Source organism: Giraffa tippelskirchi, chromosome 2, assembly GCF_054371585.1.
Source record: "Giraffa tippelskirchi isolate mGirTip1 chromosome 2, T2T-mGirTip1v1.2.pri, whole genome shotgun sequence".
NCBI classification, from domain to species: domain Eukaryota; kingdom Metazoa; phylum Chordata; class Mammalia; order Artiodactyla; family Giraffidae; genus Giraffa; species Giraffa tippelskirchi.
In genome coordinates this window covers 18,371,655-18,399,445 of record NC_137276.1, presented here as the reverse complement: position 1 = coordinate 18,399,445, position 27,791 = coordinate 18,371,655, and the positions used below count along the sequence as shown (strand labels likewise).

The window sequence follows — 27,791 nt, the reverse complement described above, 5'->3', positions numbered from 1 at the left end:
GCTCATAGAAGAATACAGAGAGTGATTAACTCTACCCATAATGATTTCAGAAAGGCTTTCTAATTACTTTCTAGTCACTTGTCAATAGTTTACAGCCCTTTTTGTTTTTTTTAAGAATGAGCCATTCATTCACCCCAGAGATCTGGACACTGCTGACCCCGGCTGCCTTGTCTGTTAAGTAAATACATGTTTGGTAAATTCCACAAGTGAGCCTTTGGAATGTGTTTTGACAGTTTTGCCCATTCAGATTTTCTGCTGCTTCATCTCCTGGCTTTAACATTCTTTATTGAATTGTGAAAATGGGATGTCCTTCCTGCTGCTCTGGTCTTATTTCATAGAATAGAAGAGATTCATTCTCATTTCTGAATGGAGCTGTAATTAACATGGTTCCTTTTGTTTAACAACCTCAATTTACATAGTACCTGCTCATTCCAGAGCATCATTATTGGAGGCACAGCTTCATTGACTGATGTCTGAGGGCTCTGGGAATAGCATTTGCTAATTATCTGCAGCAAACCAGGTAACTAAGGGGAGGTTCTGCTATGACTTTGATGAAAGTAGTGCTGATGATTTTTTAAATTGCTTAATGATAGATTTGATCATCCTAAAACAAAATAGAATACATACTTATCTGCCAAGTAGGTAATGTTAAGTCATCATTGCTAAAATAAAGAAAGAAAAGAATGAAAGAAAACCTGGGGCCCTGTACATTCTTTTGCTATGTTTGCTACTAAGAATGCATGAGTTTACTTCAGGTTATATAAATATTTAAGTATTTCTGTAGTAATATTATCATCAAAGTGCTTATAAATATTTTATACTACAGTAAATGCAGGTGTCCTCAGAGGCCAAGTAGGCCTCTGCATGAACCAGTGCAGTGGTAGACTTGGGCATTCTGAATATATGACACCACTTAAAATCATTTCAATTTGAATTATTTGTTATTTTTTCAACATTGTCTTGGAGGGAGAGGGGAAGAGGGTGGAATACTTTTGTGTGTCTGAGTTGTCCCTTGTGCTCTAGTTTGCTTAAATGCTCCACAGAGAAAAACAGGCATTAAGATTTTATAGTCATTGAGTCCTAATATATTAAAGCTAGAAGGGGCACTAAAGATTATCTATTCCAAGACTGTCATTTGACATTTAAGGAAACTGAGGCCTAGAGAAGGGAAGTGTTTTACCTAAATGAAACCACAAATAAGTATGTCTGTATTTCTTTTGAGTGGATCCTAAAGACAGGGGAATTTGGAGATCCTTCCAAGACGTTATTTCTGTATTCTGTCACACAGTGACATTAGCCACTTGTGGTTAGTGAGCCTTTGAAATGTGACTGGTGCTGCCAACAAACTGAATTTTAAAGTTTTTATATAATTTTAATTAATTTAAAAAGCCCTATGTGGCCAGCAAGTACCATATTGGACTGAGAAGCTCTAGAATTACAATTTTCATCCCTGACTTATCACAGTCTACCTTGAATAAATATTCTACTACTTCTCATAAAATTTAAAAGACTGTCAACCATATACTTCTATTTACTTCCTCTCCATCTTTTGTGCTATGGTTTTCTTATATTTTACTTCCATATATGTTGTTATTATTTTGCTTTACATGGATCTAAATTTTGTGGATGCAAATTTCCATCTAATATCATCTCCCTTCAGCCTGAAGAATTTCCTTTACATTTCTTGTAACTAAATTTTGCTTGATAATACTCTCACTTTTCAATTATGTAAAATTATCATTATTTTACTTTTATGTTTAAGATATTTTTCACTAGATATGGAGTACCAGGATGACTTTGTATCCCCCTAGCACTTTGGGTTACTGTTCCACTGTCCTCTTGTTTTGTTCCTCATGAAAATTCAATCTTCCTTCTTCTTAATGCTTTCCAGCATGTTTGGACTTGACTCTCAGAGGGCAAGCACCACAAGAATATGTGGTAATATGAGGTTTCTCTTTCCTAACCAGCCCCTTCTCCGCTGCCTCTTTCATGGCAAGATTTGGAGGTTGGGCAAGAATTATCAAACCAAGCAATTTGCTTTTATGTTTAGAACTCTTCCAGATCCCATTCTGTTCTGTAAGCCTACATTTTTCACAGGATGTTTGACTGATTTCCCTTTATTCCTGAAAAGCCTCTCAGAGGGAGGCCTGAACTCAGACCAGGTACTCACTGTGGGTGTGAATGTTGCCACAACCCTTTGCTCACAAGTGAGATGCTTCTTTCTCTGTAGAATTCATCAGAACTTCTTTGTATATACCAGATATCACCCAGAAAGAATGATAATTACTTTGTCTGGATTTTTCTTATTTCTATGAGAGTGAATACTTGTTATCTTTCTACATCTGAATTGGAAGCAGTTTTTTATATGCCTTGAATTGTGAAACAATGAAAGATGGTAAAAGACCTGCCTTTTCCACAAACACACCTATCTAGGGATCAAGAATTCAAAAAACTCTTCATGTCTGAGTAACATCAATACTGAAGATAACCCATTCAGGGCATGATGCCAGAATCAGTGTCCAGGCAGATGTGCTAGATGCCAAAGGATGGTTCATCCAGTCACTCTGTGAGCAGCTCCCTCGCGAGAAAGCTGTATGTCAGCTACTTTGCTCTCCCAAAGGAATATGTTTTTGCTTTTATTAAACTCGGTAGCTAGAATTTCTTGACCCATGTCCAAAATTCAGTATTCCAAATTGTTAGGAAAATATTACTTTGTGTTTTGCGTCTGTCAAGTTGGCATTCTGCAATATACATATGAAAGCACATGCTTCAAAAATAGCTCTTTTAGGGACTTCTTTGGTGGTCCAGTGGTTAAGACTTCGCCTTCCAGTGCAGGGGTGCCGGTTCAATCCCTGGTCACAGAGCTAATATCCCACATGCCTCATGGCCAAAAAACCAAACATAAAACAGAAGCAACGTTGTAACAAACTCAATAAAGACTTTAAAAATGGTTCACATTAAAAAAAAAAATTTTTTTTTGATATAGCTCTTTTAAGTCTTTCCATTCACTCCACACTTCACAGAAGTCCCCATATACAAAGAACAGGTGGATAGTTGTGAATGCCTGTTACCTGTTGCTAAAATTGCTAATGAAGTTTTTGAGTGCCAGAAAACCATCTTACCTTCTGAATTCTTCCAAGAAGACTTAACTGGCTGTCTTCAAATTTTAAATACTTTGTTGGAGAGTAAAAGTGAAAGTGAAAGTCGCTCAGTCATGTCCGACTCTTTGCAACCCCATGGACTATACAGTCCATGGAATTCTCCAGGCCAGAATACTGGAATGGGCAGCCTTTCCCTTCTCCAGGGGATCTTCCCACCCCAGGGCTCAAACCCAGGTCTCTTGCATTGCAGGCTGATTCTTTACCAGCCGAGCCACAAGCACAGCCCAAGAATACTGGAGTGGGTAGTCTATCCCTTCGCCAGGGGATCTTCCCGACCCAGGGATCGAACCAGGGTCTCCTGCATTGCAGGCGGATTCTTTACCAACTGAGCTATGAGGGAAGCTTTGTTGGAAACCATATCCTTCATAAAGTTTGTAAAAAGAAAGTTATATATAAGTATACAAAGGAATGATTATTTTCTGCTTTATATACTTTATAGCATAATGGCTAACATCTTTCTTTAATATTTTGTATTTATCAAATAACATTTTTGGTGAATTGTATTGAATAATGTAATTATATGTATTCCATGTTTATATTATAACATCATGTGAACTTCCATCAGTCCTGCCTTCTGATTGAAAATATTTCATCTCCAAAATACAAATTCAATACATTTTAAAAATTAAGGTCATTCACATGTCATGATTGTTCAGGTGACATTATTATTTTATGAATGGAGGGAAGTGATTCAGTGGTACAAGCTCCTCAAAATAAGTCTTGCCTTATGTGATGCCAGTCCAGTCCTTCAGGAAATATTTTGCCAGATTTATAGTTCTCTGATTCTTCTCCATTCCTTTATGGGGCAACAAAGTTTTGAATATCTATAATATCCCCCATCCCCTGTAAAATGTATTGAAAAGGAGAGGAAATGTTAGCCAAAACCTATTTTGTAGTTTGTGACCCAGTAAAAAAGGCCATAGATCAAGGCTATGATGATTCATTCTGGGTAATTTTGAAAACAAAAGCTCACTTTATAAGTTTGAATGCTATACTCCCACAGTGATTCCCAACCCCCTTGTGAAAAGAACAGAAGAAGTGCAGGAAGAAACTTTTCTCTCCAGGAATTCATTCATCATGTTCATACTGACATGTAGAGTTCCAGCATGTATTGATAGCATCAGTTTTTATTTTCTTTTATGCTTCCCATTGTTTCTTAATCTCCAGAACATCCTCACAGTCAATAAGTACAGTATTCATAAAATTTATGATTTCTCAAATTATTTCAATAATGGCAGTATGGCAGTTCCCATTCTAAAGGTACTGTACTGCAAAAGTTTAAAGAACTGAAAGCTCTAGACTCAGTATGTCACATCTGCATTGATTTACAGTCTTTCTTATATTTCTTATTGATATTTTATATGAGTGCTCTTTTTTAAGTTATTCAAGAAAAGTAAATCTAACAATGTTATTTTTTTAGTGAAGTAATCCCTCAATGTCTATTTTGTGCAAGCAGAGTCTATTTTTAAAATAATTTCCTCTTAATTTGTTGTTTTGTTTTGTTTTGATTGAGGTAGGAGAACAGATAAGCATGCATAACTTACTTTGCCTGAACTTTTTTTTTCATTGTATAAGTGTCAGCATTTCTAATATATTTGGCCTAGAATTTTCTTTAGTGGGTCATTCAAATGGAAGGTTGTTTCTGTTCAGACGCCAAGTCGTGTCTGACTCTTTGCCACCCCAAGAACTGCAGCACAGCAGACTCCCCTGTCCTTCACTATCTCCTGGAATTTGCTCAGATTCATGTCTACTGAGTCAGTGATGCCATCTAACCATCTTATTCTCTGCCACCTCCTTCTCCTCTTGCCTTCAATCTTTCCGAACATCGGGGCCTTTTCCATTGTATTGCCAGAGAACTGGAGATTCGGCTTCAGCATCAGTCCTTCCAATGAATATTCAGGGTTGATTTCCTTTAGTATTGACTGGTTTAGCAAGTAAGAAATTAAAGAATTCTGTTTCTAACAAATGCATAGTATTTGCCTGTTAAGACCAGAACATATGCACTTTTGCCAATGTCTCATCTTTTGTCAGATGTTGGTACTTTGGATACTGACATATTTCACAGGAGGCAAAGAGATTGAGGGAATGACTTGAACATCTCAAAAGACCAGAGTTCTTCACCTCTTGTTCCATTGATTCCTTCAGTAGCAGACTGTAGATCCATTCAGAAGAATTTTTCCTCCAGTGAACCTGATAGAAACATGAATCTATCACCTACATTCCAGTGTTGCCTTCTTGAGTGCCACACATAATATGCTTTGGGAGCAGGAATAAACCCCAAAACCTTTCATATACTCCATTTTTCATTTTATCCTCACATTGTTTTATTCCTTCCATGAATTTTTGCTGGAAACATTATCCTGGTGATGAGACACAACAGTAATAAATTATTTCATATTTGTTTGAGATTATATACCATAAATCCCCCCCTTTTTTCTTGCCACACCACACAGCATGCAGGATCTTGGTTCCCCCACCAGGGACCAAACTTGTGCTCTTTGCAATGGAAGTGCAGATTCTTTACCACTGGATTACCTGGGAAGTCCCAATACCATCCTCTTGAATGAGAGAATATTATATAAAGTATTTTGCTGAACTAATTATAGTATTGACATTGTGAATAGATATTAGAGATTTTTAAGGTAAAAGTATATTAAAATTGCTATATTATGTTAGTTAAAGAAATTCAATGTAGTAGTAATACCAAATAGTATGACAAAATTGAATATTGTAATTGTTTTGCAAAAAAGAAAAATGCAACTCTAGTTGTTTCCTACTTGTCCATTTTTGGTGTCATCTTCCACTTTTATGATGCCTCCACTGGGACCATATATCCAATTTTACCTTAAGGATACATTGTGTGGAGTCAGTAATAAAAAGCTATTATCAATCTGAGAGGAGATATACTACAAATGTAGTAACCTGTGAAGAATTTTCAGTTTTGTATAGGTGTCAAAAATATAATTGAGGTTATTGTATTTAAGCAATTCTTTTTATTTGGATTTTCTATCATGAAAGGAATATGCAGTCCTTTTTTTGATGTGCCATGAAATATGAACTCTAATGTAACATTTGTCCTTTAACTGCTAAATCATCACTATTAGCACAGGAGTTCATGAGTTGAAAGGCTTGACCTTGGTTACTGGTCACGTCCTAGCATCTACACCCAGCACGGAGTGTATTGAGTGCATTGATTCTCATGTACTATACAATTACATACATTTGTGTGGTACACTATAAATTTCAAAAGATTTTTGGTTACCTCATTTGACTCTTAACAACAATTTTCTGAAAAAGCTAGGACAGATTTTTTTTTTTCCCAATGAATAAAATTGCAGTTCAAGTGGATTATGGAAGACCTAGTTTTTAGGAGGATGTTGGAGTCATAATAGTTCATTGTTTTTTGTTTGTTTTCACAGAAACTGCTCGCTAAGCTTTATTTTGTGTGTGTGTTTAATTTTTATTGGAGTAGAGTTGCTTAACAATGTTGTGTTAGCTTCTACTGTACAGCAAAGTGAATCAGATGTGTAAATATATATATATATACACCCCCTCTGTTTTGGATTTCCTTCCCATCTAGGTCACCACAGAGCACTGAGTAGGATTCCCTGAGCTGTACAGTAGGTTCTTGTCATTGGTTTTTTGTATAACTGATCCTGAGCATTCAATAAATTCTGCATCTGTTGTCCTTTTGGTGCTTCTGAAGGTTTTTTTCATTTACAGCCAAAGTCATCTTTCCTAACTCAGATTTTCTTGTCCATAGAACAAATTGGCCAGGAGATGTTGGAAAACCTCAGTCACGACAGAGAAAAGATACAGAGAGCACGTGAAAGAGTGAGTAGAAATGGTATAATCCTTTCACAAATTCAGTAAAAGAAGAAAACATAAGCCAAAAAAATATATAAAAGGTCTTGGGCAGACACATAGGCTATAGCAGTTACATTGATGTCAGATCCCCTGGAGAAGGGAATGGCAGCCCGTTCCAGTATTCTGCCTGGAGAATTCCATGACAGAGGAACGTAGCAGGTTTCAGTCCATGGAGTCGCAAAGAGTTAAGATACGACTGAGCCACTTTAACTTTCAAGCATGTGTAAAAAATGGCTAGGGTGAAGGAGGGTATAGAGCCTGGTGTAGGGGGCGGAGAAGTGTATGATGCAGAAAGATTAAGCTGACTGTATGCCTCCATACCGGAATTCCCCCTAGTAGATATTTTATTTAGTGCTGTAGCTAAGAGGCTTCCCTGATGGCTCAGCTAGTAAAGAATCCTCTTGCAATGCAGAAGATACAGGAGACTCAGGTTTAATTCCTAGGTCGGTAAGATCCCCTGGAGGAAGAAAATGGCAACCCATTCCAGTATTCTTGCCTGAAAAATCCCATGGACAGAGGAGCCTGGCTAGGGCTACAGTCCAAAGAGTCACAAGGAGTTGGACACGACTGAGCGACTAAGCACATGTGCACATAGCTAAGAAGATCGTTGATGGAGATTTTGGAGTATGTCAGCAGGTCTTTCACAGTGAAAGTAAACATATGAATCTCATCTTCCCTCAGATCATTTTGTTTCAGTTTTTATCTCTAGGACTGTGTGCATTCTTAAGGTGGAGATATTGATTTATGACCAGATATCTATTAAACTTTGTCAGCCTGTGAGACATTTGCTTTTATATCCAGTTCAAGTATCCAGTTTAAAGCTCCTGGGATTATCTATTACATGTAATTTTCTAAATCTTAAGAATTTTTTGAGATTGTGTAGGGATCAAAAATGTATTTTAAAGTATTTAACCTTTTTTTATGAATTGGATTTTCCATCATGAAGGAAAATCATTGCTTGCTAGTGCACTTTAAAAATAATCTAATTGCCTGAAGTTTCATTTTATCCTGTGTTAATGCTGCTTTTCTCCTCCTAGCTTCGGGAAACAGATGCTAACTTGGGGAAAAGCTCCAGGGTTCTGACAGGGATGTTGCGAAGGTAAGAGTCAGGTAGGGTCTTCCTTTCTCTCTCTTCCTTTTTTTACAGTATATTTTTCATCTTGTTGCAACTGGGCATTTTCCAGACATGCAAGCTTCTGCTCTTAGTAGCTGTGTCAAGACCCTTTTGAAATGACAGAGCACTGGTATTAACTCTTGTTTGGACAGGGACACACACACTCTGAGTAACTTGAATTAGAAGGTTTGAGCTTGGGGGGTTACCTCAAGCTATGGAAAAAATTAGGGTCGGACATGAAGTATTTTTTCATAGCCTGAGGAAGACCCCATGGCAGCAGCAGACTGATTTTATTTTCTCTTTTGATAGCCTTCTTGCTGTCGATGGAATGATAGCCTTTGGTTTCAGGAGCGTACTTAGTATTAGCTTTGCCCTCTGTTGCCTTATTTAGATTTCTTTTTAAAGCAACTCTTTTTGGGGAAACATTGCTATTTTATGTATACTTAAAAATGATTTTTGAAACCTGAAGAATATCAGAATAATCTGAATTTACTCATGTGCAAGCAAACAAATGTTTATGTTTTATATGTGTAACTAGCCTTTGATTGATAGACGATACTTGGGAGAGTATGTGAAAATGAATGAATGAATGTGGGTAACAGTCTAGATTCTATATTTTTGGAAGGGAGTGAGAAATGTTTACATTGTTCTGAAAATTGGAGTCACTTTTGATTTAGGTATATTCAGCACGAAATTATTACATTCAGAATCGACCAAATAAGAGTGTCTTCTAGCATAATCTTCAGTTTGAAACTGTGGATAGAAATGTAAATGAGGAATGTTGAGAATCACCTTGGAATAGCTGACTTGGAATTTTAAAGAAGAGAATCTTGTTTATCATTGATGCTTTAGTGGCAGCTATTTGAATATAAATAAAGTTTTCTCTAATCATGTGTCCACAGATAATATGTTGTGTCCACGCATACTGCTAAAAGTATGTTTGCTGAGTGAGAGATTAATTGCATAAGAATCAACCAAAGAAATGTCCGCTTAGTCTTCTATTGGCCAGTGTGGTCAATGTAATTTCTCTATCAGGCTGATCAGGAGCAAGGTCAAGTTCCTGGGACACATCTAACCCATGTTGACACAACTCCACACACCCCTCCTTTTCCTCCACCCACGGTCCCAGTTCACCATAAACCACCAAATTCTCTGATTAAAGGTGATTTGTAAACGACCTAGAAAAATGCAAAATCCACAGAGAAGTGGCAATTGAAAGGAATGCTTCAATGCCTATAAACAATAAAAAAGGAAAAAAAGGGAAAAATTCTCTATTGCTTCCCTGGGAGGGCCCCTGTGATGTGAGCTGTAACGAATATTCTGCATATGTCTCCATTTTGTCAAATCTCATTAAAGAGTCCTCCCACTTTATGTCAATTGAGCTGTCCAGAAATCATTCATCATTTTTAGTGTAAAAAAAAAATCATGTGGTTATTTAAATAATATCATATTAATGTTAAAGTTCAGCTGTCATTTAATGGTATGGCTTAATCAGATGTAGCATTTAGGAAAAATAGTTTATCCAGGCTCTACATAGCTTTCAGGTTGGCAGATTCAAATCAGGATTTATGGGTTTCAAAACCAATGTATCTCTATCCATGTTTCTGCTTGATGTACCTCACCCTTTTGTGCAGGACACTGCAGACAGTTATTTCAACAAATAAAGTATCTCCTCATATTGTGTTTGAATAAATTTGCAAGTCATTTAGAGAGGGTGAAGCACAAACAACTTCTGTAACCTTTGACTGGGCTTTCTTTAGAAAAATCATACTAACAAGGTTACTTCATAAGCCCACAGAAGAAAATTACTCTGCTGAAATCTACTTGGGGTTCTCTTTGTACACAAACTCAGTCAATCACTGACTCATCTCCTTTTGGATTCTGTCTAGAGTATGAACAGAAATAAAAATCCCCAGATAGACATCACCTTGCTATGTCTGAGCCAAGGAAACTCTAAAGTCCACCTGTGCACATTGGTGACTGTGTTTTTCACTAAGCACAACTGGGATCCTGGTATCGGCCAAGGCATCCAGATACTTTTAATCAATGCTGTAACCTAACTGGAGCTTCCTAGTTGGCTCAATAGTAAAGAACCTGCCTGCCAGTGCAGGAGATGTAGGAGACATGGGTTTGAACCATGGGTCAGGAAGGTCCCCTGGAGTAGGAAATGGCAACCAGCTCCAGTATTCTTGCCTGGAAAATTCCATGGACAGAGGAGCTTAACGGGCGACAGTCCATGGGGTTGCGAAGAATCGAACATGACTGAGTGACTGAGCACGCACGCATAAACTGAGTCCTCAGGAACTAAATGCAAATGCTAGTTTTGGCTTAGTTTCTAATTACTACCCCACTTGATATACAATTTATATATTTTGGGCTTGGGAAAGGGCAAAAATATTTACCAACTTCTTCATTTCATGGTTTTTTATTTCCCTGGAAAAGCAGTCTCTAGAGAAGTGGAATGAGAGTGTATGTTTCTAACAGGAAGTCTTCTGTTGACTGCTCTGATTTCACTCCTCTGTTGTATCCCTCCTATTCACATAGCATTCATTTCCAGCCCTGGTGAGGTCTTATTTCAGAAAGAGAAGTCACAGTCTCTTACCAAAACTACACAGCTCTATCGTGTGTCAACAGTTGCTTCTGATTTAAGAAAAGTTATAGTATGAAACAGTGTGCTCATCTTATATATAAACATATACCAGAAATGAATGTCCTTGTCCAGGGCAGGTGTTTACCTGCATATAACATTCTACAATATACCAGACTGCCAACTCAGTGGTCATAAGTCTGAGCAAACTCTGGGAGATCCTGAAGGGACAGGGAAGCCTGGTCTGCTGCAGTCCATGGGGTTGTGAAGAGTCGGACAGACTGAGCAATTGAACAACAAAAATACCAAACCAAGGGGTTTTTTATCTAAAAGAAAGATTGCTGATTGTTTTTAATTTTTTTTCAAGTTTGTTTTTTGTCAGATGAACAGAAGTGGCATATCATGGTTCCTCATTTGAGTCACTTTGCCAATATTGATTAGTCCTATTGTGAAGACAAGTGAAACCAGTGTTTAATCAATGCCAAAGTTTGTATATAAATCCACCTCATTTTCTGTAAGAGTGACCAAAGGTAGATAGGGAAATAAAAATGAGTAAGTGTCAGCAACTACCATTTAGTCTTTTATTAACTTCAAATGAGGTTTATAAAAAAATACATCCCCTCCCTCTCTCCTACCCTCCATCCCTTCCCTCTTCCTTTCTTTGTTTCTCTTTATTTACTTCTTCACTAAATATTTCATGACTGAATACAAGGACTTGGGGCTCCTCAAATGAAACCAATTTGATCCTTGCCTTCAGAGTACTTCAGTCAAATAGAGAATATGTGCATATGAAGAGGTGTAAGAATTCATACAATTGACTGATTCTCAAGGAAGCTATGGAAGATTCTGTAACTTAATTAATTCTTACTGGTCATTAAAGAGAGTGCGAGGAAAACAAATAACCAATAGAAAATATGTTTTAAATAGCTATACAACCAGTAAGTTTGAAAAAATAAACAGAAGATGATTCATGGAATCATAACATAAATTTTGAAAGAAACTAAAGTATGTAGAAAACATTGAGACATATCTAGTGGAAAAGCAACTGATTCAACCTAAATAAATATTCTTCGTGTAACTATGCTGTATCACCAAAAGAAAGAAAGCAGAGGGGAAAAAATGGTCCACTCAAAATTGTATTAGTAAAACTTGATATCAGAATGCAGATATAACTGATTTCCTGGAAAGTAATTTTTCTTCTGTCTTGACATAAGATGAAGAGCTAACTAGGGACAAACTGTTCATTTCCTGACTCTGTAGACAGAGCTTTAAATAATGTGGTGTTCGGATAATAATGAAAATGGCCGTGAAACAAATGACCATTCATGCAGTGATGAGGGTCAAAAAAAGTGAATTTTTCATTGACTTCCACAAAATTAGACTATCATAATTGGCTGTCTTAAAGTGCTTCAAGGAACACTGAGAGGCTTAAATGTTGTTCTCCATATATTTGCATGCGTATGCATGTTTGTGAATATATTTTTTCCTATATATTTGACTGGAAGGTCGTATTAGATCAAATAGTACCAGCAGTCAGTGAAAATGAAAATAGACATTTCCAAGATTTTCAGCCAGAAAACAAAGCTCATCATGATTCTATTTCTTTTTGCCTCTGAATAGTGAATAATTTATCAGTAATTGTATGTTTATTTCTAAACGTATCTGCAGGATTCATTAGAAATGTAAGAGTTATAATTTGAGATCTTTGTTGACATGAGTTAGGAAGATATGTTTTAAGTTTATGTTGGCGCATTGACTGCATATACATGGGGTCGCAAAGAGTCAAACACAACTGAGCCACTAAGCACGTATGCTGGCAAAAGGCTTATAAAAGGAAATGACATATCTAATATTTTGTAACGCAGCTTTTTATGTATGATATCTTAATATCAAATAATTTTCTCTCTCTTGCACATTACCAATCTTTGCCACTAGTATTTACACACACATATATACAACATCAGAATGTTTCCTTGAAAAAGTGAATTCTGTTTATCTTTCCATCATGTATGGAGTAACTTTCTTGAGTATGTAGGTATTGAGAGGTATCTTGTAACTAATCTATTTAAACAAAGCAGATGGGATTAAATGCAGTTGAGATAGCTACCATTATACATTTTTAATTGCAATATAATTGATTTATTATATTAGTTAAAGGTGTACTATATAGTGATTCAGTATTTTTATACATTACAAAATGATTACCACAAATATAGTTACCATCTGTTACCAAACAAAATTATTATATTATTGACTGTATTCTCCATGCTGTATACACTTACATGACTTAATTGATTTTATAACTGGAATATCTTAATCCCCTTACTATTTCATACATGTATTTTTGTTAGAACTACTTCTGAGCCCATCTGGGGAATAATTGTCACCTATCATTGTTATCACATTTTACGTTTAGACATGGTTTTGTTGCTTTGGTAGAATGACAGGTAAAAACATCTGGAAAACTTAAATGTACGGTCAGAGTGATTCCTAAGGGTAAATATATCAGAAACACCAATGCAGTTTCTATAAGCAATAGAAATATAGTTTAAGAGTTTCTTCTGTGAGCTTTCAGAACACTCCAGTGATTAATCTTAAATAGCTCTTTAAATTGCTAAAGGTCACTGACCTGTTTATTGCTAATTCCTTGTTCTAAAAAGGTATTGTGAGTTCTAAGATTCTAGGTGCCAATATTTCATACCAAATCAATAAGAAATGAAAACTAAAAAAATAAAGTTTTAAAAATGTAAAAAAAAAATATATATATATATATATATATATTCTTAAAGAAATATGCTATGACTAAATGTTTTTAATCTTCTTTAAAAATTCATACCCACACCCAATTTTGCCCAGGAAACATTTTGTTATATTTTAATTATTCTTATTATAATGTCTGAAAATTCAGCAGTTGGAGTTTTTAAGTCTTGTGAGAAAAAAAGTCCTTGAGAATTTACTCTCAATTTTTATACACTGAAAAATGACTTACATTTATATTTTTCACTTTTTATGGTTTTTGCTCTTCTCTCTTTATGTCGTTTCATTTCTTTCTTGGCCTATTTTTACTAGTGATGAACATGGGCCCTGACCTGAAATTAGTATAGCAAAATTTTACCCTCTAAGATATTCTTCAGTTTTTAATCAAGTGCTTATTCTTTCAGAACAAAATGATTGAGATTGCTGCAGATTCTTTAGACTTAACAGCTTTAAGCTCCATGCTTAGAATAATGCTACAAAGAGAAAAAAAATTTTTTTTAAATCTTAGTCACTCTTTGTGTGAGTAAATTTATTACCATACACTTGACTTATTGCTTTCATCCTCTGACCCCTTCAAGGCTGACATGGGTGATGTTTTTACCAAACTAAAGAACAGCTTTGGATTTCTTTATATATATATATATTTCTCTTTAATAACATTCTTGTAGCTTTAAACAGAATTTTGGTGCTGTGTTAGACATTTGAATATAGCATCTATCAATGATAACTGTACCAGCTGCTTTAGGTGTATGTCTGACCCTAACCATACTTTACACAAATCAGATTTAATCCTTAAAGACCCTGTGAAGGAAGCATCATATCTCCATTTTACAGATGAGAATAACAATGCTTAGTGAAGTAAACTATTCATAGTCACCTACAGAATGAGAATGTGAACTTAGCTCTCTCTTTTGAATGCACTACACAAAAGATTCTTAGAACCCGTTTTCACTAACTAGTAGTGAAAGTGAAGTCGCTCAGTCGTGTCCGACTCTTTGCAACCCCATGGACTGTAGCCTACCAGGCTCCTCCATCCATGGAATTTTCCAGGCAAGAATACTGGAGTGAGTTGCCATTTCCTTCTCTAGGAGATCTTCCTGTCCCAGGGGTTGAACCTGGGTCTCCCACATTGTAGGCAGACACTTTACCATCTGAGCAACCAGGGAAGTGAAATGAAGACTTAAAACAAACTGGTTTTCATTATGCAGATGGTTACTCTTATCTGCTCTCTGTGTCATGATTCCATTTCTCCTGTACAATAATTGTGGTAGTAAACCATTTCCTTAAAATAGTTGATTGTTACAACAAATGGAAAAGGAAATCCTTGGCAATCATATGTCAGTTTTCCCACCTTTCCCTTTCACCCCACACTTTACTGGTCTGGAAAACTTAGAATTTTAAGAGCCCGTATCCACCACACTGCATCTTTTAATAACAAAAACCACTACTACTTTGCGCTCATTGATAGCTTGTAGGTAGCAGTCACTGTTCTAGGCTCTTGCTATACATTATCTTGTTTCATCTTTATGATAACTCTGTGAGGCATTACTCCCATTTTAAGAAATAAGGAACTTTTGTTCAATATTGTCCAGCTCTATAGAAGCAGTCTGCCTCCACAGTCTGTTTTTCCCACTGTGCTGGACCGTTAACCCTTCTATGGGGAATTAGTAGCCTCACAGAGAGTCAGACAACTATTCTGGGTGGTTCTCGACAACAATCAACAAACCCTTACTAGATCCCACTCTTTCATATAGACTGAAGGTACTGAGTCTGAGCTGTGTAGATACAGAATCTGCTGTGTACCAGTGAAATCCTTAGTGAGCTTATCTTTATAGAGTCCTTTAGAATCGCTTTATTTTTAAGCCTAGACTGTGTGACATTCATCAGAACCAACAAAAGTGTGTGGGGGTGAGCCTAGCATCATCCTTACCTTTGGTATTAGTAAATTTTATTTTTATGTATGATTTTGTATCACCTGGAGCCTTCTCCTCATTGGAGATAACAATTCCAGTTTTGTTTGGTTATTCACAATGACCTTTCTGTGTATTTATCAAGAGGCATATGGTTTAGTGAATAAGAGGTAGGCTCTGGGGTAACAATGTCTCTGCCACTTTCTAGCTATTAACTTTGGGCAAGAATCTCACTTTCTGTACCTCAGTTTCCCTGTATGTAAAATGGCGATGACGATAGTCCATACATGCCAAGTACACACAACAGAGTTCGGTACATAATAAAGTTTAAATAAATGTAGAAATGCTGACTATGATCATCATTGTTGCTTAAAAAAAAAAAAAGCCTGAGAGCAAAGACTAAAATCAAAATGTCAATTAATAATTTCTTGAGGTTGATGAATTTTAAATGAATGTTTTTAAATTTTCATTTTTTGTTTTCACTCTCAGATTTCCCTAGTAATTTTTAGAAAATTTAAAATGAGTAATAAAAATCTCACACTTCCCTTATGTCCCTGTTCTGGTACCACCACCCTCCCTCTCTGCTCAGCAGTGCTGCTTGAACTGCCCACAGTAATCAAGCACTGCCCAGAGCAGAGAGATCCTTCAGGCTCCCACAGGTATGCTTAGTTGCTCAGTCGAGTGGGTTGCCATTTGCTTCTCCAGGGGATCTTCCTGACACAGGGATGGAACCCACGTCTCCTGTGTGTCTTGCATTGCAGGCAGATTCTTTACCCACTTAGCTCTTGAGGAAGCCCCGTTCAATCTCAGTCCTCTCTCACTGGACAGTTTAGGGAGGGGAGCCTCCAGGTTGATCTCTGATTCTTCATCCCCTTGTATGCGCTTCTAGATATTATTGGCCAGTTCATCTTCCAAAGTGCAAACCTAGTACTGTTTTCTTTCCTGCTTAGAAACCTCCCAAGGTTCCCCATTGCCTGCTGACACATGTCCTCCTCAGTCTTACCCCCAGGGTCTTCCAGTGAATGTTCTAGTCTTATTTGCTGCTACTCCCTCTGGATATACCTTCTATCCCTACTAAAATGAACTATTTCCCATCTCCATAGCCCTCCTTAGATTTTCATTAGATTTCATTTCATACTTCCACCTGGCATATTCTCCCTTTGTCACCTGTATTAGTCAGGGATCTGAATGCAAGTGAGAGAAGTCCAGATCTAACTGCCTATAAACAAAAGAGGGACATAATTTGAAGGGGGGGCTCCAGTATTTTTTTGGGCTTCAAAATCACTGCAGATGGTGACTGCAGCCATCAAATTAAAAGATGGTTGCTCCTTGAAAGAAAAGCTATGACCAACCTAGACAGCATATTAAAAAGCAGAGGCATTATTTTGCCAACCAAGGTCCATCTAGTCAAAGCTATGGTTTTTCCAGTAGTCATGTATGGATGTGAGAGTTGGACTATAAAGAAAGCTTTTATTTTGATGCTTTTGAACTGTAGTGTTGGAGAAGACTCTTGAAAGTCTCTTGGACTGCAAGGAGATCCAACCAGTCAATCCTAAAGGAAATCAGTCCTGAATATTCATTGGAAGAGCTGATGCTGAAGCTGAAACTCCAATACTTTGGCCACCTGATGCGAAGAACTGACTCACTGGAAAAGACCCGGATGCTGGGAAAGATTGAAGGCAGGAGGAGAAGGGGATGACAGAGGATGAGGTGGTTGGATGGCATCACTGACTCGATGGACATGAGTTTGAGTAGGCTCTGGGAGTTAGTGATGGACAGGGAAGCCTGGCGTGCTGCAGTTGATGGGGTTGCAAAGAGTTGGACACAACTGAGCGACTGAACTGAACTGAACTGAAGTGTCAGATATAACTAAATAGTTCAAGGGCAGAAGTGACTACAAACACAGTGGAATCTAAGGGTTCAAGCAATCTAAGCGTCATTACAATCAGGTGTTGCTCTTTCCATCTCTCCTCTGAGCTCCCTTGTGTGGTTCCATCCTTCATCAGGGTGCCTCCTTGTGGAGACAAGGCTTTTGCCACCCCTTTCAGTGACACCTGTTGAATCTAGCTATTTTTGTTCCTCCTAAAAGTCATAGCCTTGAGTCTTACTGGTTCTGGGTGGCTCTGGTTGTATAAAATCTCATTAATCTATGATCTGATATTTTAGACCTGGAACCTCATGTGGGGGATGGGCACACAATCTGAGAGCAGTTCCCTCAGAAAAATCCAGAGCTTTTACTAAAAAGGATAATAGATACTGCTGCTGCTGCTGCTACTGCTAAGTCGCTTCAGTCGTGTCCGACTCTGTGCGACCCCATAGACGGCAGCCCACCAGGCTCCGCCATCCCTGGGGTTCTCAGGCAAGCTTTTCAGGCAAGAATACTGGAGTGGGTTGCCGTTTCCTTCTCCAGTGCATGAAAGGGAAAAGTGAAAGTAAAGTTGCTCAGTCGTGTCCGACTCTTAGCGTGGGCAGAAACAACAGATGTTACCTTCAAAATGTTTCAGGTGAACTTTTGTCTATACTCTGGATCTCAGGTGAAATACCATTATCTTCATCAAGCCCTGATCAGTCTGCCAGCCAGAAATGATCTCTCCTCTGACTCTTCTCTCATGGGGTCACAAAATCAGACACGATTTAGCGACTGAAGAACAACAAGGCACTAACATCTTCTACTTTGCTTTGTGTATATTGTAGTTATTAAGGACCATGTCTTCATTTTCTTGTAGATCTTTTTCATCCCCTCCCTCATCCCCCAAGGGATTTTATGTTTCCCCATGATATTGTGCAGCCAGCTGAAATGAATAGCAGAGGGTATCCAAGTTAAAAAAGAAAACAAAGCCAGGAATCACTTTAGTACCCCCAAAATATGGACTTTCAACAAATGCCTATATAGATACCAGACAGGTAGAAAATGTCCTACCTGAAAGCAAAGCAGGAGACACAATCAGAGGGTCCACAGATTGGGATAAAATGAGAATAGCCTTTAGTTGAGGTCAACCATAGCTTTTCAGGCTGCTGAGACAGGCTCGGATAGACTAGTTTCCGGTGGGAGGTGGGGGGTGGCAGTGTGAGGGCGACAGTTCTTGAGTCAGGTCCCTACGCAGAGGAGAATGAGGAGTTTCTATGTGACCAGTTGTCTTCAGGGGCCTCGGTCTAGACTGTAAGCTGTTGGTGGTCAGGACCTCCATCGCATTTACATCGGGCCATGCTCCCCCAGCCTGGGCCTGGGCCTGGTCAATGGAGAGACTTTGGAAGCATGGTCAAGAATAGTTTCAAAGTTGACATCTAGGTTCTTGGATGTCATTTAGTTGAAACCCCGCAGGTTTTTATCCATTGCACTTTGGCTACCATGTAAACATGTTCTTTCAAAGATAAAATAAGTAACTTCACAATAACAGAATATTTTTGTCCATTATTTAATCACAGTGGAAAAGCATCTTATATTGATATTTTCCTTGGATGTGAGTCACAATTTGACCTAATTCACGAATTACCTTTCTTTTATGATTTTTTCCTTTTATCCCCAGGAAGCATGCCATTCTTTAATGCAATGTAGAATATGAAGAGTGCATGTCACCTTCACCATCAGCGCTTTCTTTGAATGCAGCCTTGAGCTGTTAACTGGAAGCAGGGAGCCCTGGGCCTTCCTTGTAAACAAGTAATGGAGCCCCCAGCTCACCACCTCCCCCCACCTTGTAAATGGCTATTTATTAACATATACCATCACCAAACAACATTTTTCCAATTCCAGGCCCCCACAACATTACACCACTGTCTGCTCCATTGTAAGCTGAGGGAGGCCTTTGGCCATCTGTTTCATTAGATGCCAGAGGCAGTGAACAATATCTGAACTTTCCTGAAGCGAGTGCCCGGGCTTCCCGCTTCACACATCTCCCCCTTCCTCCTCTGCCACTGCTGCCACCGCCACCGCCGCCGCCACCGCCACCATATTTTTTTGTTTGAACGCTCACATTGTAAATTAGTGTATTCACACATCGGTTTTAAAAGGCTTGCTGTGTTATAAGATGGGACAAAGCAAGCTCAGTAACAGCCCATGCGCAGTGCAGGTGGTCGAGCTAGCTGCTCCCCAGATCAAAAGTCAAACAACTGTGAATCTTCTTTTGAAAGTCCAGTTAGGGAGACAAGGCAAGGCTTATCTGCACAAACAAGAACGAGTTATAGATATACATCGCAAATGCAGGAGGACAAAAAGGGGTTTCAGAATCTTGTAGGAGAAGAAAATCTTCTAATGCTGACAATTCTGGGGGCATCTCTAAAATACGTAACTCCTTTTTCTTCTTTCTTTCTCCTTTTTTTTTTTTTTGTAAAATTAGTCTTTTATTGTGTGGCAATTGGTAATTATTATTTATGTTTTGGTACTGTTCCTAAAGTAGCTAAGATTTTTTTTTTTTAAGCCACCTTGGGGGCAGGAAATAGCTCCTTTTCATGGTTGTATTTTATTTTTCAACAGCATTTAAGGACAGACTCCTATTTATACCACACAAGCAGTTTTGTCTGTTGTAAACAAAGTGAGTGGCTGGGAATTGTGCTTTCCCAGAAATGTTTTCCAGGGAAGCCATAATAAGAAACAACTGTGTACATCTTGAGATTTTTTGTCATCTAGGTATTAAGAAAGAATTCTTTGCATTCATGGAAAAAAAAGAAAAAGAAAGAAAGCACTGTTTATAAAGAAAGATATTCAATATCCAGAAATGTAATTAAAATATTTCTTAAACTACAAAAGTTGGTAACCTTGCTGTATTAATTGAGGTAGTTTTCTTTTTTTTAATTATTTCCAACATTTTTTGACAAGATAGTAGCTGAAATGACAGGAGGCATTTTCTTTTTTTAACCTCAGTAGCCTACTTAGAAAGTTAGTGGCTTATTTTGTAAAATTGTGTAAAGGACTTTGGAACTAAAGTATGACTTTCAATCAATGGGGAAAATGCAAAAATGGTAAATTTTATAAAAAAATTTAAAAGAGGGTTAAACAGGCTTGGAATGACAAAAGAACAGCATAGTTTCTTATAGTTTACATAGCCACTCTATTGTTCATCTTCTGATATCTTAATGATTTTATGATTAAAAAAAACGACCCTCTCAGCTTTTTAATTCTCAAATCAGTTAAAAGTGTCTGAATCAGGAGAGTCCCCAAGTACTTTCAGAGAAACCATGCTCTCTGTCTCAGGGCGTACAGCAGTGGTCCCTAGCCTAGGGAGGGTTTCATAGAGTCTCTGAACCACTGGAGCTTTCTGAAAATTTGTGTATGTGTATGTGTGCATCATGCTGAGAATTTTCCATAAAATTTCCTAAAGAGTCCCCAACCAACTCCAAAAAAGTTGAGAAATGATACATTGTTACAAACTGTGTACAAATATCTTAGCTGAATACCACTTACAGGCTTTGATATTCTGGCTTATTTGAAACGTATTGGTCTACAAGAAACACTTATTTTGAATTTCCCACAAAGTTTAACAAGAAACTTTTCAGGGGTGCTTCCTTTGGGAAATCAGACCATTTATCAAAATTAAGTCCTTAAAGACAGTTGTAACAATTAAAATCTCTATAAGACCTTATAGTTTGTAAAGCACATTCACGTACATTATCATTTAATGTAAATTTCAGAGAAAGTCTGTGATTTGGCATCATCATTATTATCCTTATGTCATAAATAATTGAGCCCTACAAAAGTTGAGTCTTGCTCAAAGTCATTCCGTCAAGATGGGGCAGAGTTGGACCAATACCCTGGTATTAACCTCAGAAACCATGTTCTTAGCAACAACAGCCACAGCAGCATCTTCTTCAACAGCAAATGTTTACACCATGTTTACTGTGTCACAGGGAATCTGGTAGTCATCGGAGATTCAACAAACTCAGAACTCGACTCCTAGGTACCTTAATATTTTTAAGAAACCACGGTGCATAGTCACTTGTGCTTCATGGTCAGTGAGAGACAAAGGCTGTAGGCTGCAACAAGAAGAAGAAATCCTGGTACCCACGGTCAGTTAAGATTCTACAGGGGAGATGGCAGGTACCCAGCCTAAAAGTTGCTGCCTAATTCTTAACCCACCCATGGGGTATGCTGCTTCCCTTTTTATGGCAGCCTCAAAGTAATAACTTCCAGCGGCAGAAATTGAATCAACGGTAGGAAGGATGGTGTTAGAGAGATCTTGTTTGTCCACAATTGTGTTGAGGGTATAGGGGAAGTTAACAACTTGTAACTGCATCTGCTCACAAAATAAATATGACCCAAATCCTTCTTGAGAATTTGTTTTAATTGTAGTAGAGTTTAAGATTTTCTTCAAGTAAATAAGAAAGGCTTCAAGTCACCTCAATAGAAAAAATAATTTCATAATTGCAAACAATTATGAAAAATCTTTTCACACATTTTATTTACCCCAATTTTAGAAAGATACTAAGAACTTTCATACCCTTGACTAAAATAATGTGTTTATAAAATTCTATGGTCTTTGGAATTATACTACATATTGACTATAGCTTCTATACTTGCAATTCATGAATAGATGTGAAGAATGTTGGTAGAGTACATGGATTATTTTATTGTGATCCATTAATTAGTTGATAAGTATATCACTTTAAAACATTGAATTTTTTTTCATATATTCCAGTGAAATCTTTCTCATCGAATGGGCTTATAGAAATCTAGTTAGTAACAAACTTGCCCAGCCAATGAAAGAAAAGCATTCATTTTCTGTTCTGTATATGTGATCTGAAGCCATAGCCTTTAGGTCTTTTAATCTGTCTGTTCAAGGCCAAGCTATTTGTATGGATAATTTTTAAAGCTTCTGTATAAAGAAAACAAGAACATTTTATTTATTCACTGGGGTTTTTATGTGCCTTGAAATTGCATAGATAAAGTATTTTCTGGCTCATGGATCTGGAGGAGATAAAAGGTCTCTTATTTTATAAGGCTTTATGTAAGCTTTTCAAATGTACAGTTTTCTCATGGCTGGAATTTTTAAATGAAACATTATTTCACCATTATAATTGGAGTTTAACGTGGGCATCTTTTTCCTTCCCTGAATTACATGTTAAATTATGTGTTTAAGATCGGTTTTATTGCATTTTTACCTTCTGGATTTTCAGTAGCTCTCATGTTGAAGAAATGAATTTACCAATCCTCATTTTTAGTAATGGGCAACTATTTAATATGCCTCTGAGTGGAAAACCCAAAAATCAGATTTAAGAGGTAAAGTGAAAGGCATAACTTGCTTTTGCAGCATATTGGTCAGGAGGATAAAAAATTATTTACCTCCGCCCTCCTTAAGAATTTTTTCTGAGACTGATAAACTGAAAAGGAAAAGGAGGTATTTTTGAACTCCGGAGTAACTGGATTCAGACCAGATTCTGGGTGAACATTAGCTGCTGTCAGCTCTGCCATGTCAGGGCCAAGCAACAGCTTTCCCTGGCTGGAGCGTTCCCAAGCTATCACGGCCATCAGACAGGTGGGGAATAAATATTGTACAATGGTGGGACATTTGAAGAGCAAGCTCCTGTCCCCAGGACTCAATTTGGACAAGCTTCAGTTGAAGCAAACAGGTGTTCCTGGGAGGAACTGTCCTCAGGTGGCTGAGGGGGCGCCATTCTTTCACACACATGAAAGATTTCCTTTCCCTCTGCCCGCAGGAAAATGAGAATTAACTACAGCTTTTTCTTTTGAAATGGAAAAAGAGAAATAAAAATATGGCACCAGGTTTTGGCTCTAACTGGATTTCCATGGAGCATGTAATCTATGATGAATGATGAGAATTCTGGAAGCAAAGCATCCTTGCAGTTTTCAACATTGGAGATGCTGTAAAAACTGAATGAATGCAAAGAATCTTTTTACCCATGGCTGTACCTATCTCTAAGATGGAATAGTCTTTCCTTCTGTTATTCCTTTGTTCATTCACCAATGATTTCATGAGCTCTTGCGATTTTCTCAACACTAAGCTAAGTGCTAGGCATAGAGTATAAGACAAAAACAAAAGGCCCTATCCTCCACAGCCTAAATTGTAGTAGTAGTAATTGGTTTGAACATGAAAGTGAACCTGATAGTCTTTGGGAAACTGTGGACTGAAAGTAGGTGCTGGCATCAGAAGGATTTCTTTTTCTGTAGTGCCATCACACTGAGGATATGACTAACGTTTTATTTGAGGGGTCATTCTAAGTCAATTTTTTACTATAAAACATAAAATAGATATATTAAAGAAATTTTTTAGAAGAAAAAAAATTGTTTTAATCTTTCTTCCTTAAAACAAGCTACTCTGTTGATACAGGTATTTCCCTTTATTCTTTCAGTCATGATCCATGTATGATGTTAGATTGCTCCTCTGACTTAATATTGTATCATAAATGTGTTGCTGAAATGCCACATCTTCATAATTATACTTTTCCTAATTAAAAACTTTAAGTATCAAGAAACAGGGAGAAAGTAATCCATAGTCACACTAGTGGCAGGTATCAACTATTAAAGTTTTGGCATAGATCATTCCAGTAATTTTCTCTGTGAATATTAATTCTATCACTGGTTCTATGAAATCTCTTCTTTTTTTTTTTTTGTCATTATTCTAAACAAGTGAAGTTTTGTGGTTTTTTTAAATAAATTTATTTATTTTAGTTGGGGGCTAATTACTTTACAATATTGTAGTGGTTTTTGCCATACATTGACATGAATCAGCCCTGGGTTTACATGTGTTCCCCATCCTGAACCCCCCTCCCACCTCCCTCCCCATCCCATCCCTCTGGGTCATCCCACTGCCCCAGCCTTGAGCATTTGTCTCATGCATCAAACCTGGAATGGTGTTCTGTTTCACATATGATAATATACATGTTTCGGTGCTATTCTCTCAGAACGTCCCACCCTCACCTTCTCCCTCAGAGTCCATAAGACTGTTCTATGCATCTGTGTCTCTTATTCTGTCTCGCATATAGGGTTATCGTTACCATCTTTCAAATTCCATATATATGCATTAGTATACTGTATTGGTGTTTTTCTTTCTGGCTTACTTCACTCTGTATAATGGGCTCCAGTTTCATCCATCTCAATAGAACTGATTCAAATGTATTCTTTTTAATGGCTGAGTAATATTCCATTGTGTATACGTACCACAGCTTCCTTATCCATTCGTCTGCTGATGGACATCTAGGTTGCTTCCATGTCCTGGCTATTGTAAACAGTGCTGCGATGAACATTGGGGTACACGTGTCTCTTTCAATTCTGGTTTCCTCGGTGTGTATGCCCAGCAGTGGGATTGCTGGGTCGTATGGCAGTTCTGTTCCCGGTTTTTTAAGGAATCTCCACACTGTTCTCCATAGTGACTGTACTAGTTTGCATTCCCACCAACAGTGTAAGAGGGTTCCCTTTTCTCCACACCCTCTCCAGCATTTATTGCTTGTAGACTTTTGGATAGCAGCCATTCTGACTGGTTGAAATCTCTTCTTTACCTCATCCATTGCTTCATCTTACCCTTTTATCCTTTTTAAACCTCACAGGTTTTACTTTACAGTTTTCTGCTTTCATTTTTTAAAGGCTATAGTCTTACTGTTTTTATTGAAAAACCCAAACAATTTTCAAAAACACGTATAGGTTTCTTTAGCACACAATTTTCAGAATTGCATTTTCCCTCTGACACTTTAGGATGTCATTTTCTTTCCCTTGTTCTATAGGATCTTTTTTTCCATCGTCTTCATGTTGTTGCACATTTTTATTTGGTTTGGTTAGTTTTTAAGTCCTCTTCTTGGATCTGCAAATGAATGGCAATGTTATGTGATCAACTCTGTCGAGAGAGAGCCTTCCGTCTCCAGACTGTCTTCATGGGAATGAAATGGGACTTCTTCCTTCCCCTACTTCTTGACTCGGGCATGAAAAGTATCCACCCCTTGGCTGTACACTTGTTATCTCCTTCCCATCTTTACCCTCTACCACTGCATGCAAACACACTTTACTTATGAAGACCATGCTTCTCAGGGTTCACCATACCTTGCTTGTCACTACCCAGTATTGATTTATTGTTTACCTAGGAACTGTAGTTTCTTGCTGGCTATAGAAAAGAAAGAAGGTGAGGAGTGTGGAAAGGAGGAATGACTACAGTAGTTCACATGTCTCCTGAGTGAGAGCATCCACTGTAAGAAAGACGGATGCTTGGTTTCTAGTTGTAACAGAACTCACATTTTTTATCTAGCAGCAGACTTCGTGGGAGGTAAGGTACTGCTTACATTTTTCAGCCCAATTCATTTTTTGCAGCAGTAGAAAATCCTTGCAGGTTCTGGCAACTTGTGATGACAGTTTTGGTGTCATAAATTATCGTCATTTTTTTTTCATTCCAGTTTAATGGGCACTTTGATAGGTGCAACATCCAGAGCCATCAAGCAGGTGCCATTTTAAACCAGAAGCCATGGATGATCTTTAAAATCACCCTAGATAAGAGGACCATGCAAACCATTTCTGTAGCTCAACCCTTGGGCCTGTATGCTTGGGTGGTCTTGTTTTAACTGTTACTGTTTAATTATTGATGACTTATTGACATAAGGCATGGAAGCCTTAGGGGGAATGAAATCCCATGAGCCATTTTCCTTAGATGAATCTTCTTTGAGGTTTAAGTGTCCCTCTAAGTGATATAGTGAGGCTGGATTTAGGGGGTCATTCCAAATACTGCCTGGCAAAGCCGGCTGTGGCATCTGTATTCATTGATGGGAGTCTGCTGATACATCTGGAAAAAAAGGCATGTCTGCCCCATGCTTCATCATGACAGCCTCATACAAGCCCATCTACTGTAGGCCAGGCATCCTTACAGCATTCTGTACTTCCCGTTTCTCTTCTCTCTCTCTCCAGGGAAAAAGTCTAATTTCCAGCAATAAAAATGACTTACCTTTAGGAACTGATTTCCCCTCTTAATGCTCCTATCCTGGAAGCTTTTGTTAAGAAAATGGTAATTCACTCCATGGGCTTCCCTGTTGGCTCAGTGATAAAGGATCCACTTGCTGATGCAGGAGATAGCGATTCTATCCCTGGGTCAGGAAGATCCCCTGGAGAAGGAAATGGCAACCCACTCCAGTATTCTTGCCTGGGAAATCCCATGGACAGAGAAGCCCAGTGGGCTACAGTCAGTGGGGTTACAAAGAGTCGGACATGACTTAGCAACTAAGCAACAGTTCACTCCACACTTTGCAAGTTCCTTTGCAAGGAACTTTGCTGCGTATGTAGGGATGGAGGATGGCTCTTGCCCACAGAAAACTCACATCCTAACCGAAGACGGATGAGGAGTGTAGAGGAAACACGGCTTCCAGATGGATGCTGAGCAGAAACCCTGTTTTACAGTTCTGAGTGGAGATCATTGCCAACTTGGAGGAATTAGGATGAGTTTCATGGATGGCAGGGCATTTATAATGGCCCTTGAAGGAGGGGTAAGATTTACCCAGGCAAAGTTAAGAGATTCCAGACTAAGAAACAGAGAAGTAGCATCTTACAAGGCAGACATGGCAGATAATGCAGATCAGCTTTGTTGTCAATTCTGTGATATTTGCCTTTTGTTTTCTGGGGCTCCTGTTTTAACAATTAGTAGATCACCTCTCAGCACGCTTACAGTTGTGCAGAAGTGTCATCTCCCTCCCAGCCCACCCCGCGCCCACCACACCCTGGGGAGATAAAAGCTTGACTGATAAGAGGCCTGAAAATCCAGGTTCCACTTGTTCTCCTCATTATTCTCTTATTGAGCACCTACTATCTCCTCTGGGCAGCATGAGCCTTAAAGGATCAAATTCTTTCATTGTTTTATGTAGCCCATTGCTGTTTAATTTTTGCAAGTTCTTATTTCCTCTTGACAAAGGTCCATCTAGTCAAGGCTATGGTTTTTCCAGTGGTCATGTATGGATGTGACAGTTGGACGGTGAAGAAAGCTGAGCGCCGAAGAATGATGCTTTTGAACCGTGGTGTTGGAGAAGACTCTTGAGAGTCCCTTGGACTGCAAGGAGATCCAACCAGTCCATCCTAAAGGAGATCAGTCATGGGTATTCATTGGAAGGACTGATGTTGAAGCTGAAACTCCAATACTTTGGCCACCTCATGCGAAGAGTTGACTCATTGGAAAAGACCCTAATGCTGGGAAGGATTGGGGGCAGGAGAAGGGGATGACAGACGATGAGATGGTTGGATGGCATCACCGACTCGATGGACATGGGTTTGGGTAAACTCCGGGAGTTGGTGATGGACAGGGAGGCCTGGCGTGCTGCGATTCATGGGGTCGCAAAGAGTCAGACACGACTGAGCGACTGAACTGAACTGACTGATTTCCTCTTGAACATTCACGGAGTTTCTCTAAGGATTCTGAAAGGTGTTAAAATGTAGGTGGTTATGTGTATAGGCAGGATAGACTTCCACCCAAAGGTGGGATTTT

At 38.2% G+C, this 27,791-nt stretch overlaps 1 protein-coding gene across 8 annotated transcripts in view; it reads left to right on the top strand.

The window, feature by feature from the left end:
* Positions 1-27,791, top strand: part of VTI1A (vesicle transport through interaction with t-SNAREs 1A) — a 375,769-nt gene that overhangs the window by 210,140 nt on the left and 137,838 nt on the right. For 6 of the 8 annotated variants that reach the window (XR_014068505.1, XR_014068517.1, XM_081540061.1 and 3 more), the window contains 2 exons: positions 6,925-6,995; positions 8,066-8,127. Coding sequence is in view for 6 of the 8 variants with exons in the window: in XM_081540061.1 (XP_081396187.1) it covers positions 6,925-6,995; positions 8,066-8,127 (133 nt within the window). In the remaining 2 variants the exon portion in view is untranslated. Of the gene's footprint in view, positions 1-6,924; positions 6,996-8,065; positions 11,835-27,791 lie in introns of those variants that run through there. The other 2 variants (XM_081540098.1, XM_081540087.1) reach the window with 2 other exon arrangements.